Below are 13,075 nucleotides of genomic sequence, written 5' to 3'. Positions count from 1 at the left end.
GCCGTCCCGCAAAAGAAAATCCCAAACACCCCGATTTTCCCCTCCCGCGCCCCCAAATCCCCCCGTTTTCCCCCCCAAAACCTCGCCCCGCAGCCAGCGAGGGGTTAACGGGAGGGGAAGGGGGGAGGATCCCCGGGGCCGCTCCTCGTTCCGGCCGAACTGGAAAGGTGAGGCCGGGAAAGGCACCGCCCTCACCTGGGCACCGCCCGGAGCCGCGCGGGGCCGCCAGGTAAGGGCAGGGTCCCGGGATGTGCCCCCGGAATTCCCGGTTCCCGGGGGGTTTGGAGCGGGGGGATGCGAAGGGAACGGGGATCGGGACCGGGGGGCACCGCCGGGATCCTGCGGGAACGCGGAGCGAGGCGGGTTTGGGCCGGGATCGGCCGCGCGTTTTCCAGCGGGATTTGGGGCGGGAGGGGAAGGAAAAGGCCGGATCCGGGCGCGGGGGGAGGCGGAAAGCGGGAAATCCGGCAGGAAAGCTGGAACGGGGGGAACAGGAGGGAGCCAAAAGTGCTGATCCCGGGGGATCAGCCCGGGGGAGGAATGAGGGGGAGCGGCTCCTCCCGCCCTCCGTGCGCTGGGAACGGGAACGGGAGTGGGAGTGGGATGGGAGTGGGAATGGGGATGGGATGGGGATGGGGATGGGGATGGGAGTGGGGATGGGGATGGGGATGGGGATGGGGATGGGGATGGGAATGGGGATGGGGATGGGAGTGGGAATGGGAGTGGGGATGGGATGGGGATGGGGATGGGGATGGGAGTGGGAGTGGGAATGGGGATGGGGATGGGATGGGAATGGGGATGGGGATGGGATGGGAATGGGGATGGGGATGGGAGTGGGAATGGGAGTGGGGATGGGGATGGGAATGGGAATGGGAATGGGAATGGGGATGGGGATGGGAGTGGGAATGGGAGTGGGGATGGGGATGGGAATGGGAATGGGATGGGAATGGGGATGGGAATGGGGCTGGGGCTGGGGCTGGGGCTGAGAGTGGGAATGGGGATGGGAAGGAGGGGCTGGGAAGGTGCTGCTGAGCCCCCCCAAAAGCAACTGTGGGGCTGGTTCGCTGACCCCCTCCTGCGGTGGGAATGGGAATGGGAATGGGAATGGGAATGGGAATGGGAATGGGGAGGGGCCGAGCATTCCCCCCAAAAAAACCTTGGTTTGCTCATCCCGTCCTCTACCCGCCGGGAATGGGGATGGGAATGGGGGGCTGCCAAACACCCCCCAAAAACCCCCGTGAGGATGGTTTGTTTATCCCACCCTCTATCCACCAGGAATGGGAATGGGAGTGGGAATGGGAATGGGGATGGGGATGGGGATGGAAATGGGAATGTGGGGCTGGGAAGGTGTCCCTGAGCACCCCCAAAAGCAACTGTGGGGCTGGTTCGCTGATCCCACCCTGCGGTGGGAATGGGAATGGGAATGGGGAGGGGCCGAGCATTCCCAAAAAAACCCTGGTTTGCTCATCCCGTTCTCCAGCCGCTGGGAATGGGAACGGGACTGGGAATGGGACTGGGAATGGGGGGGGGGGCTGCATCCCCGGTGCTCCTCGGAGGAGTTTTTGGGATCAGAGCGGTGGAACAGGGAGAGGTTTCCCTCGGGAATGGCTCCGGAGCCCGGGAACGAGGAAGAGGAGGGTTTCCCCACAACCCTGCTCTAAGAACGCGCGGAAAATCCGTCGGGATCTGTGGGGATCCAGCCGGGAATGAGTCCCCCCCCCGCTTCCCACCGGCCGCATCCCGGCCCGGCCCCGCCCAACACCCCGCGGTTGCTTTTCCGCGCTGGGAAGCGCCGGATCCTTCCCGAATTTGGGGTTTTTTTGGCGAGTTCTTTTCCGTGATCCCGAGACGGGATCCACAGGGATCATCCCCCCCTCCCCCGGGACAGAGCCCGAGCAGCTCCGCTCCACAGCCACGGATTCTTTGACGGAATTTGAGCCTTTCCCTCCGAGAAAATTCCCTTTAAACCCCCGGCGGGTCCCAGAATTCCCTTACGCGGGTCCCAGGACTCCGTTTTCCGGGCGCTTTGAATCCCAGATTCCCGGTTTTCGGGTGCTGTGGGCGCGGAACTGGTTTGTGTTTCCCACCCGGACTCTTCCCAAGGAACCTCCCTGGGGCTCGGGGCCGCTCCCGTCCCGTCCAGCGGCGCCTTTTCCTCTTTTTCCCTTAAATCCCGATCTTTTTTTGGGAAACTGGGCCCGGTTTGGGCTCCGAGGCCGCCCCCGAGCAGCGGCTGCTCCGCGGGAAGGTCGGGCTCGGCTTTGGGAAGGACCCGCGGCCTCCCCAGGAGCAAAGCCGGGTTTAAAACGAGCAGTCGGGCTTAAAACAAACCCGGGTTTAAAGCAGAACAGGGTTTAACCCAGAGCGGGGTTCGAGGCAAACCCGGATTTAACGCGAAACTGGGTTTAAAGCAAAATCGTCTTTAAAGCGAAGTGGATTTAAAGGAAGGGAGGTTTTAAAGCAAAATCGGGTTTAATTCAGGGTTTGGTTTAATGAAAGGCCGGACTTGAAGCAAACTCGGGTTTAAAGCGAGAGGGATTTAAAACAAAATCAAGTTTAAAGAAAAGCCGGACCGAACGCGACGCCGGGACTGAAGCAAAACCAGGTCGAAAGGAAAACCGGGTTGGAAATAAAATCGGGTTTAATGAGAAGCAGGGTTTAAAAGAAAAGCCGGGTTTAAAGCGACACGGCAAAACCGGGTTTAAAGTAAACAAATTAAAAGTGAATTAAATGGAAACAAAGAGGGATTTTAAAGGCGGTTTTTTAAAAAAACCGGTTTTAAGCAAAGCTGGGTTTAAAGCAAAGCTGCGTTTAAAGGGAAACTGGGTTTAAAGGAAAGATGGGTTTAAAGGAAAGATGGGTTTAAAGGGAAACTGGGTTTAAAGGGAACCAGGGTTTAAAGGGAAACTGGGTTTAAAGCAAAGCTGGGTTTAAAGGGAAACTGGGTTTAAAGCAAAGCTGGGTTTAAAGGGAAACTGGGTTTAAATTAAAACCAGGCTTAGAGCAAAATTGTGTTTAAAGAGAAACTGGGTTTAAAGCAAAGCTGGGCTCAGGTAAAGCGGAGTTTAGCGAGCGGCCGAGCCCGAGCCGGGGGCGGAGAAAATTAATTTTTTGGGAGAATTTGGGAATTCCCGCGCCTCCCTCGGCCCCGAATTCCCCACCCTCCCCTCCGCTCCTGGCCCTGGGCCGAGCTCCCGCCGCTCCATTTCCTCTTTTGTTCTTTAAAAAGAAATAAACGCTTAAATCCGATCCGCTCCCGACCCGCTGAGTCACCGACCCCGCAGCCCTCGGGCAGCGCCGGAGCCGCCGCGGGAACCGTTTTTGGGGGGTCCCGGGGGGGTCCCCGTCGGGCAGAGCCGAGGTGGGTCCGGCGGCTCAGCGTTCCGGCCGAGGCGTCGCCCCCCGGCCCCGGATTTGGGGCAATTTCGAGCCGTTTCGGGCGATTTGAAGCTCTCGAAGTTCGGGAGCGAAGCCGGTCGGGGGCTGTTTTTTTCCTGCCCCGGATTTGGGACAATTTCGAGCCGTTTCGGGCAATTTGAAGCTCTCAGAGCTCGGGAGCAAAACCATTCGGGGGCTGTTTTTTTCCCTGCCGCGGATTTGGGGCAATTTCGAGGCGTTTCTGGCAATTTGAAGCTCTCAAAGTTTGGGAACGAAGCCGGTCGGGGGCTGGTCCTTCCCTGCCCCGGATTTGGGGCAATTTCGAGCCGTTTCGGGCTGTTCCGTGGGGATTTATCCCTGTTTTTGTCAGCCCTGACGGATCCCAGCCCCTCCCCTGGAAGGAGCCGATCTAAGGAAGGGGCTCGTTCCCACCTGAGCGCAGGTGACGGGGAACAGAGTGGGAATTCACCCCTTTTATCCCTGTTTTTGGCAGCTCTGGCGGATCCCAGCCCCTCCCCCGGAAGGAATGGAGGGACCCCCTTCCCACCTGAGCGCAGGTGAGCCCCCGGAATCCCCGGAATCCCTGGAAACCCTGGAATCCCCGGAATCCCCGGAATCCCCGGAATCCCCGGAAACCCTGGAACCCCTGGAATCCCTTTTCCAGCCCCTTCCCCCGGGGTCACCCCGGGCTCCGGCCCTGCTTTGGGCCCTTCCTGACCTTCCTCTCCCCCTTTCCCGAGGAAGACCTGACGACCCCGGACCTGAGGAAGGCTCTCACCCCCCGCGGCAGCGAGGACGCCGACACCGCCGTCATCGCGGGTGAGGCTCTTCCCTCCGCAATTCCGGGGCTAAATCCCACCAAATCCTGCTCAATCCCGCTCCATCCCGCTCAGTCCCGCTCCATCCCACTCAATCCCGCTCGATCCCACTCAATCCCGCTCAATCCCCCTAAATCCCGCTCAATCCCCCTAAATCCCACTCAATCCTGCTCAATCCTGCTCCATCCCGCCCAAACCCGCTCAATCCCGCTCAATCCCGCTCAGTCCTGCTCAATCCCGCTCAATCCCGCTCCCTCCCCCCGCAGTGACCCTTCCCCTGGTGTTCCTCCTCCCGCAGTGACCCTCACCCTGGTGTTCCTGAATCCCACCCAATCCCACTCAATCCCGCAGTGACCCTCACCCTGGTGTTCCTGAATCCTGCTCAATCCCTTTCAATCCCGCTCAATCCCGCTCCATCCCACTCAATCCCGCTCAATCCCGGTCCCTCCCGCAGTGACCCTCACCCTGCTGTTCCTCCCGCAGTGACCCTGACCCTGGTGTTCCTGAATCCCGCTCAATCCTGGTTCCCCCCGCAGTGACCCTGACCCTGGTGTTCCTCCTCCCGCAGTGACCCTGCCCCTGGTGTTCCTGAATCCCGCTCAATCCCACTCAATCCCGCTCAATCCCGCAGTGACCCTGACGCTGGTGTTCCTGAATCCTGCTCAATCCTGGTTCCCCCCGCAGTGACCCTGACCCTGGTGTTCCTGAATCCCGCTCCATCCCACTCAATCCCGCTCAATCCCGCAGTGACCCTGACGCTGGTGTTCCTGACGCTGCTGACGGCGCTGTCGGTGATCGGGCTGTACCTGTACCGGAACAGGGGCTCCTACCTCACCTACGAGCGGCCCGAGCCGGGGCCGGGGCCGGGGCCGGAGCTGGAGCCGGGCCAGGAGCCCCCGGGCAAGGACAAGGAGGAATATTTCATCTGAGACACAGGGGCAGGGCCCGGGGTGCCCTGGAGCTGGGGGGCTGCCTGCAATTCCCTGGAGTTGGGGGTCTGCCTGAATTCCCTGGAGCTGGGGGGCTGCCTGAATTCCCTGGAGCTGGGGATCTGCCTGAATTCCCTGGAGTTGGGGATCTGCCTGAATTCCCTGGAGCTGGGGGGCTGCCTGCAATTCCCTGGAGCTGGGGATCTGCCTGAATTCCCTGGATCTGCCTAAATATCGTGGAGTTGGGGGTCTGCCTGGAATTCCCTGGAGTTGCCTAAATATCCTGGAGCTGGGGGTCTGTCGAAATTCCCTGGAGCTGGGGGTCTGTCTGAATTCCCCGGTGTCAGGGATCTGCCTGAATTCCCTGGAGTTGGGGGGGGTCTGCCTAAATATCCTGGAGTTGGGGGTCTGCCTGAATTCCCTGGATCTGCCTAAATATCCAAAAGTTGAGGGTCTGACCTAAATTTCTTGGATTTAGAGACTCTACCTGAATTCCCTGGAGTTGGGGGTCTGCCTGAATTCCCTGGATCTGCCTAAATATCCTGGAGCTGGGGGTCTGTCGAAATTTCTTGGATTTGGGGATTGGCCTAAACTGGGAATCTGCCTCAAACTTCCTGGAGTTGAGACCTGCCCAGATTCTGGATGTGGGATCTGCCTGAATTTCCTGGAATTGGGGATCCCCACAAGTTCCCCGGAGCTGGAGCTCTGCCGAAATATCCTGGATTTGGGGATGTGCTTAAATTTCTTGGATTTGGGGGCTCTACCTGAATTCCCTGGATTTGGGAATCTGCCAAAATTTCTTGGATTTGGGTGCTCTGCTTGAATTCCCTGGAGTTGGGATCTGCCTGAACCTCCTGGATTTGGGAATCTGCCGAAATTTCTTGGATTTTGGAATCTGCTTGAATTCTCCGGAGTTGGGATCTGCCCAAATATCCTGGATTTGGGGATGTGCCTAAATTCCCTGGAGTTGGGGGGGGTCCACCCAAATATCCCGGATTTGGGGATTTGCTTAAATTTCTTGGATCTGGGGGTTCTATGTGAATTCCCTGGATTTGGGGATCTCCCCAAAGCTGAGCTGCTTTCTTGGGGTTTTTCTTTCCCCCCCCCCGTTAATTTATGAAGCCAAGCAGGGGAGGAAAATCAACCAGCGTGTGCCCAGGGGTGGGAAAACCCCAAATCCCCCCAAAAACACTAACCCCCCCAAAAAGGCAGTTCCCAGCCCGGCAGGAAGGGGGAAGGCAGGTGGGGGAACCCCCAGCTCGCAGCAGCCAGGGGCTTTCTCAGGGGACAATTCCAAACTTCCGCTTTATCCACATTTTCAGAACAGCCTTTAATTCCCTTTTTCGGCGTTTTCGGCACAAAAAGCCCCCGAGTTGGGGGCAGCACAAAGGGCTGGGGCGGTCGGGGGGTGGGGGGGTCACACCCCCAGGGCTGAGGGGAGGGAAATGTTGGGATCAAACGGGGTCGGATCCAACGGAGTCGGATCCAACGGAGTCGGATCAAACGGGGTCGGATCAAACGGGGTCGGATCAAACGGGGTCGGATCAAACAGAGTCGGATCCAAAGGAGTCGGATCAAACAGAGTCGGATCCAAAGGAGTCGGATCAAACGGGGTCGGATCAAACGGGGTCGGATCCAAAGGAGTCGGATCCAAAGGAGTCGGATCAAACAGAGTCGGATCCAATGGAGTCGGATCCAAAGGAGTTGGATCCAAAGGAGTCGGATCAAACGGAGTCAGATCCAAAGGAGTCGGATCCAAAGCAGCCGGATCCAACGGAGTCGGATCCAAAGGAGTCGGATCAAACAGAGTTGGATCCAAAGGAGTCGGATCAGAGTTGGATCCAAAGGAGTCGGATCCAAAGCAGCCGGATCCAACGGAGTCGGATCAAACAGAGTCGGATCCAAAGCAGTCGGATCCAAAGCAGTCGGATCCGAGCCCTTCCCTCGACAAACAAACAACGGAAAGGGGAGAAACCCCCCAAAATATTGAGGAGCCCTGAAATGGTCTTGGGATGTGCTTCGGTTATCAGTGCAGAGACGAGTCATTGAGAGACCCACTGATAAACCCATTGATAAACCCATTGATAAACCCATCGATAGACCCACTGATAAACCCATCGATAGGCCTATTGATAAACCCATTGATAAACCCATTGATAGACCTATTGATAAACCCATTGATAGACCTATTGATAAACCCATTGATAGACCTATTGATAAACCCATTGATAGACCTATTGATAAACCCATTGATAAACCCATTGATAGGCCTATTGATAAACCCATTGATAAACCCATTGATAGACCTATTGATAAACCCATTGATAGGCCTATTGATAAACCCATTGATAGGCCTATTGATAAACCCATCAATAAATCCATTGATAGACCCATCGATAAATCCATTGATAGACCCATTGATAGACCCATTGATAGACCCATTGATAGACCCATCAGTAAACGCATTGATAGACACATTGATAAATCCATTGATAAACTCATCAATAAACCCATTGATAAACCCATCAGTAAATGCATTAATATCAAAAAAATCCATTGATAAACCCATCAATAAATCCATTGATAAACCCACTGATAGGTCTATCAATAAATCCATTGATAAACCATTGATAGACCCATTGATAGAGCCATCGACAGCCCCATTAATAAACCCATTGATAGACCCATTAATAAACTCATTGATAAAGTCACCAATAAATCCATCGATAAATCCATTGATAAACCCATTGGTATCAAAAAATCCATTGATAAACCCATCGATAAACCCATCAATACCAAAAGATCCACTGATAAACCCATCAATTAGCCCATTAATAGACCCATCAATAAATCCATTGATAAACCCATTAATAGATCCATCAATAAACCCATCGATAAACCCATCAGTAAACCCATTGATAAACCCATCAATAAATCCATTGATAAAACCATTGATAGACTCATCGATGAATCCATTGATAAATGCAATGATAGATCCATTGATAGACCCATCAGTAAATCCATTGATAAACCCATTGATAGACCCATCGATAAATCCATCGACAGACCCATCAATAAGTCTATTGATAAACCCATCAATAAACCCATTGATAGGCTTAATAAATCCATTGATAAACCTATTAATTAACCGATTGATAAACCCATCAATAAACCCACTGATAGGCCCACTAATAAATCCATTGATAAACCCATTTATAAATCCATCAATAAATCCATTGATAGGCCCATCAATAAACCCATTGATAGGCTTAATAAATCCATTGATAAACCCATTAATTAACCGATTGATAAACCTATCAATAAATCCATTGATAGGCTTAGCAAATTCATTGATAAACCCATTAATTAACCCACTGATAAACCCATTGATAACCCCATTGATAGACCCATCTATAAATCTATTGATAAACCCATCAATAAACCCATTGATAGGCCCATCGATAAATCCATTGATAAACCCATCAATAAACCCATTGATAAACCCACTCACCAGCAATTTACAAACATCCCATTCATAAAAACCCCATTCACCAACATCCCATTGATAGACAAGTTATTGATAAACCCATTGATAAACCACCTGGGGATAAATCCTTTGATAAGCCGCTTATAGATAAACCCATTGGTAAAGAAGCTATTGATAAACCCATTGATGAACAAGCTACTGATAAACCCATTGATAAACCACTTATAGATAAACCCATTGGTAAAGAAGCTATTGATAAACCCATTGATGAACCACCTGTGGATAAAACCATCGATAAACAAGCTATTGATAAACCCATTGGTAAACCACGTATGGATAAACCCATTGATAAACAAGCTATTGATAAACTCATTGATGAACCACCTCTGGATAAACCCATTGCTGAACAAGCTATTGATAAACTCATTGATAAACCCCCTATTGATAAACCCACTGATAACCCCCCTCCTAACCCATCCCAGGCCCAAACACCCCCCTATCCCAGTGGATCTGTGCGTGGATCAATGATTCCCACGGACCCCGGGACAGACAAACACCGGCCTCTCCAGCAGATTGGAGGAATTTTGGGGCAAAACCACCGGGTTTGGGTTAAAACTCGTGGGATCGTTAATCGAGCTCCGGTTACACCCGGGTTGGGATGGGATGGGATGGGATGGGATGGGATGGGATGGGATGGGATGGGATGGGATGGGATGGGGTGGGATGGAGTGGGATGGGATGGGATGGGATGGGATGGGGTGGGATGGAGTGGGATGGGATGGGATGGGATGGGATGGGATGGGATGGGATGGGATGGGATGGGATGGGATGGGATGGGATGGGATGGGTGGGATGGGATGGGGTGGGATGGGATGGGATGGGATTGATGGGATGGATGGGATGGGATGGGATTGATGGGATGGAGGGGATGGGATGGGGTGGGATGGGATGGGATGGGATGGGGTGGGATGGGTGGGATGGGATGGAGGGGATGGGATGGGATGGGATGGGATGGGATGGGATGGGGTGGGATGGGATGGGATGGGATTGATGGGATGGAGGGGATGGGATGGGTTGGGATGGGATGGGGTGGGATGGGTGGGATGGGATGGGGTGGGATGGGATGGGATGGGGGTGGGATGGGATGGGATGGGAGGGGATGGGATGGGATGGGATGGGATGGAGGGGATGGGATGGGATGGGATTGATGGGATGGGATGGGGTGGGATGGGATGGATGGGATGGGATGGAGGGGATGGGATGGGATGGGGTGGGTGGGATGGGATGGGATGGGATGGGGTGGGATGGGTGGGATGGGATGGAGGGGATGGGATGGGGTGGGATGGGATGGGATGGGATGGGATGGGATGGGATGATCCCGCGGGAGCTGGGTCTGATCACGGCTCTGATTGGAGCTGATGGGCGGAGAATCCCAGATTATTTGGATTAAAAAAAAATCTTAGGATTTAAAAAAAAATTTAAAAATCCCGGGATATCCCTTCCTGGAGGAGGAAATGTGGGAGAAGGTGAGCGGGGAGGGAAGGGAAGGTCCCAGGGGTCCCCCCACTGCCGGGGAGGGAATTTTCCCTCTGGGAAGGAGATATTACCCCTAGGAAGGGGATTTTCCGTCTGGAAAGGAGATTTTCCCTTTGGGAAAACCTTCCCCCCCCCCAATTCCATGGATGCACCTGCACTCACCTCGAAGCTGCTGTACCTATGGGAACCAGGTGAGCTTTGGGTCCCACCTGGGCTGTGGAAGGTGTCCAAGGGAACCAGGTGAGCTCTCAGGTCCCACCTGGGCTGTGGAAGGTGTCCCTGCCCAGGTGAGCTCTCAGGTCCCCCCCGGCCCACGGAAGGTGTCCAAGGGACCCCCGACAGACCCCCCCATGCCCCCAAAACCCCCCCCTTGACCCACCCTTGACCCCCCCTTGACCCCCCCGGGGTCTCTTTCTCGCCCCCCCCGGGGTTAAAGCGAGGCCGCGCGTTCGTCGCCATGGCAACTCTCGCCCCGCCTCCCCTCGCCGCCCTCCCATTGGCCCACACGTCCCAAGCCCCGCCCCGCGCCCTCACGCGCCCTCCCATTGGCCCACACATCTCAAGCCCCGCCCCGCGCCCTCACGCGCCCTCCCATTGGCCTGCGCTCCCCAAGCCCCGCCCCGCGCCCTCAGGTGCCCTCCCATTGGCCTGCGTTCCCCAAGCCCCGCCCCGCGCCCTCAGGCGCCCTCCCATTGGCCTGCGTTCCCCAAGCCCCGCCCCGCGCCCTCAGGCGCCCTCCCATTGGCCTGCGCTCCCCAAGCCCCGCCCCGCGCCCTCAGGCGCCCTTAATGGCGCCGCGTCCCCGAGATGGGGGGCTCGGGGGTATCGAGGGGCCGGTAAAACGGGGAAGGGGCGATCCCCAGACCCCCTCCCGGCCTTCTCCGAACCCCCCCGACCCTTCCTGGGCGGCGGCGGCTCCCGGGTGACGGCGGGGGGGGAGGAGCGGGAGGAGGAAGAGGAGGAGGACGAGGGGGCGGGGCAGGATGAGCGCGCTGTGACGTCATGGGGGAGGGGCGGGGCCGAGCGCTCTTAAAGGGGCCGCGGGAAGGGGGGGGGGCGTCCCTTAAAGGGGCCCTGAGGGGCGCTTTGGGGGGCTGGAGGGGAGGGAGGTCCCTAAATAGGGTCGGGGGGGCTCTAAAGGGGGTCTGGAGGGGAGGGGGGTCCCTAAATAGGGTCTTTCGGGGGATATCCAGTCGGGGTCCGGGGGGGCTGGAGGGAAGGGGGGTCCATAAATAGGGTCAGGGGAACTCTAAGGGGGTCCTGGGGGCTCTGGAGGGGAGGGGGATCCCTAAATAGGGTCAGGGGGGCTCCAAAGGGGCTCTGGAGGGTAGGGGGGTCCTTAAATAGGGTCGGGGGGTCTCTAAGGGGGGCTTGAGGGGCTGGAGGGGAGGGGGATCCCTAAGGGGGGTCCCTAAATAGGGTCGGGGGTCTCCAAGGGGACCTGGAGAGGAGGGGGGACCCAGGCGGGGTCTCGGGGGACAGGAGGGCAGGGGGGTCCCCAAATAGGGTCGGGGGGTTCCCTAAAGGGGGGGTCTGGAGGAGAAGGGGGACCCTCAGGCGGGACTTGGGGGGGCTGAGAGGGACGGGCGGGTCCCTAATCCAGTCCGGGGGGGCTCTGAGGGGGGTCTGGGGGGGCTGGAGGTGACGGGGGGCCCTAAGGAGGGGCTGGAGAGAGGGGTCACCTGTGGGGTCTCACCTGTGCCAGGGTCACCTGTGAGGACTCACCTGTGCCAGGGTCACCTGTGGGACTCACCTGTGCCAGGGTCACCTGTGGGACTCACCTGTGCCAGGGTCACCTGTGAGGACTCACCTGTGCCAGGGTCACCTGGGGGGTCTCACCTGTGCCAGGGTCACCTGTTAGGACTCACCTGTGCCAGGGTCACCTGTTGGGGTCTCACCTGTGCCAGGGTCACCTGTGGGGACTCACCTGTGCCAGGGTCACCTGTGGGACTCACCTGTGCCAGGGTCACCTGTGGGACTCACCTGTGCCAGGGTCACCTGTCAGGACTCACCTGTGCCAGGGTCACCTGTGGGACTCACCTGTGCCAGGGTCACCTGTCAGGACTCACCTGTGCCAGGGTCACCTGTGGGACTCACCTGTGCCAGGGTCACCTGTTGGGGTCTCACCTGTGCCAGGGTCACCTGTGGGACTCACCTGTGCCAGGGTCACCTGTGGGTCTCACCTGTGCCAGGGTCACCTGTGGGACTCACCTGTGCCAGGGTCACCTGGGGGGTCTCACCTGTGCCAGGTGGGTCTCACCTGTCGGGGTCTCACCTGTGCCAGGGGAGTGAAAAGTCCTGTTTAAAATCAATATAAAATATAGAGAATAACACCAAATATTGAGAATATAATAATATATTATATATATATATAAAATATATATAAAATAATGTATAAAAATAATAATAATATAATAAGTTCTGTGTTTGTGCATAAATTGATACAAATTTAATATCAAATGCAGTAAGAAAAAATATTATTTAACTTAAATCATTATTAAAATACATAATATTTAATAAAAGATTGACAAAACAGCAAAAAGAAGTTTATAATGCACGCTGTCAAAATATATAAAAATAACCAATAATGATAAATAAAATAACGGAAATCTGTGTTATGTATGACGTTATGTGATAAAAATATACAGGATTGTAAATGTTAAGAGAATATTAATAATAATGCTTATTTAGAAATATATAGGGTATGCTAATACACGTAATAAATATTAATAAAATAATAGTTGTGTATTATAAAAGTAATATAGAATATGGAGTAAAATATTATAGTTTATAATATATATTATATAGAAAAATATACATGATATAGAAAAATATATACAATATATTTGAAAGAAAAATACATATTATATAAAAACATGTAGGAAAATATATATTATATATATTAGATAGAAATATATCTATTTTAT

At 54.8% G+C, this 13,075-nt stretch overlaps 1 protein-coding gene and 1 long non-coding RNA gene across 5 annotated transcripts; one reads left to right on the top strand and one right to left on the bottom strand.

Moving 5' to 3' along the window:
• The first annotated feature begins 95 nt into the window (after positions 1 to 95).
• SMAGP (small cell adhesion glycoprotein) lies at positions 96 to 6,561 on the top strand. Of its 2 annotated transcripts, none has more exons than XM_051768860.1 (4): positions 96 to 229; positions 3,872 to 3,935; positions 4,123 to 4,197; positions 4,944 to 6,561. In XM_051768860.1, the coding sequence occupies exons 2-4, from the start codon at positions 3,905 to 3,907 to the stop codon at positions 5,123 to 5,125; spliced, it is 288 nt and encodes a 95-aa protein (XP_051624820.1). In that variant the 5' UTR covers positions 96 to 229; positions 3,872 to 3,904; the 3' UTR covers positions 5,126 to 6,561. The 2 variants fall into 2 exon arrangements, with proteins under 2 accessions (XP_051624820.1, XP_051624819.1); XM_051768859.1 differs by lacking the exon at positions 96 to 229 and adding an exon at positions 2,256 to 3,361.
• Positions 6,562 to 11,862: 5,301 nt separating this feature from the next.
• On the bottom strand, positions 11,863 to 12,480 carry LOC127461235 (uncharacterized). Of its 3 annotated transcripts, none has more exons than XR_007899996.1 (4): positions 12,375 to 12,480; positions 12,233 to 12,290; positions 12,032 to 12,146; positions 11,863 to 11,916 (listed from the first exon to the last, which is right to left on the bottom strand). It is a non-coding gene; the product is annotated as an uncharacterized LOC127461235 (long non-coding RNA). The 3 variants fall into 3 exon arrangements; XR_007899994.1 differs by having other exon boundaries at positions 12,233 to 12,275; positions 12,389 to 12,468; XR_007899995.1 differs by having other exon boundaries at positions 12,409 to 12,434.
• Positions 12,481 to 13,075: the final 595 nt, after the last annotated feature.

The sequence above is a fragment of the Manacus candei genome, unplaced genomic scaffold (genome assembly GCF_025592945.1).
Source record: "Manacus candei isolate 608988 ecotype Guabito, Panama unplaced genomic scaffold, ASM2559294v1 h1tg000098l, whole genome shotgun sequence".
NCBI classification, from domain to species: domain Eukaryota; kingdom Metazoa; phylum Chordata; class Aves; order Passeriformes; family Pipridae; genus Manacus; species Manacus candei.
The sequence above is the reverse complement of the archived record's forward strand: the minus strand, read 5'-3'. Positions and strand labels throughout refer to the sequence as shown.

Excerpts from the sequence above, each read along its gene's own strand:
- SMAGP (XM_051768860.1), top strand. The coding sequence starts at position 3,905 with ATGGAGGGACCCCCTTCCCACCTGAGCGCAG. Across the intron at positions 3,936-4,122 it reads CCCTTCCCACCTGAGCGCAG|ACCTGACGACCCCGGACCTG; the intron begins GTGAGCCCCCGG and ends TTCCCGAGGAAG. Across the intron at positions 4,198-4,943 it reads CGACACCGCCGTCATCGCGG|TGACCCTGACGCTGGTGTTC; the intron begins GTGAGGCTCTTC and ends TCAATCCCGCAG.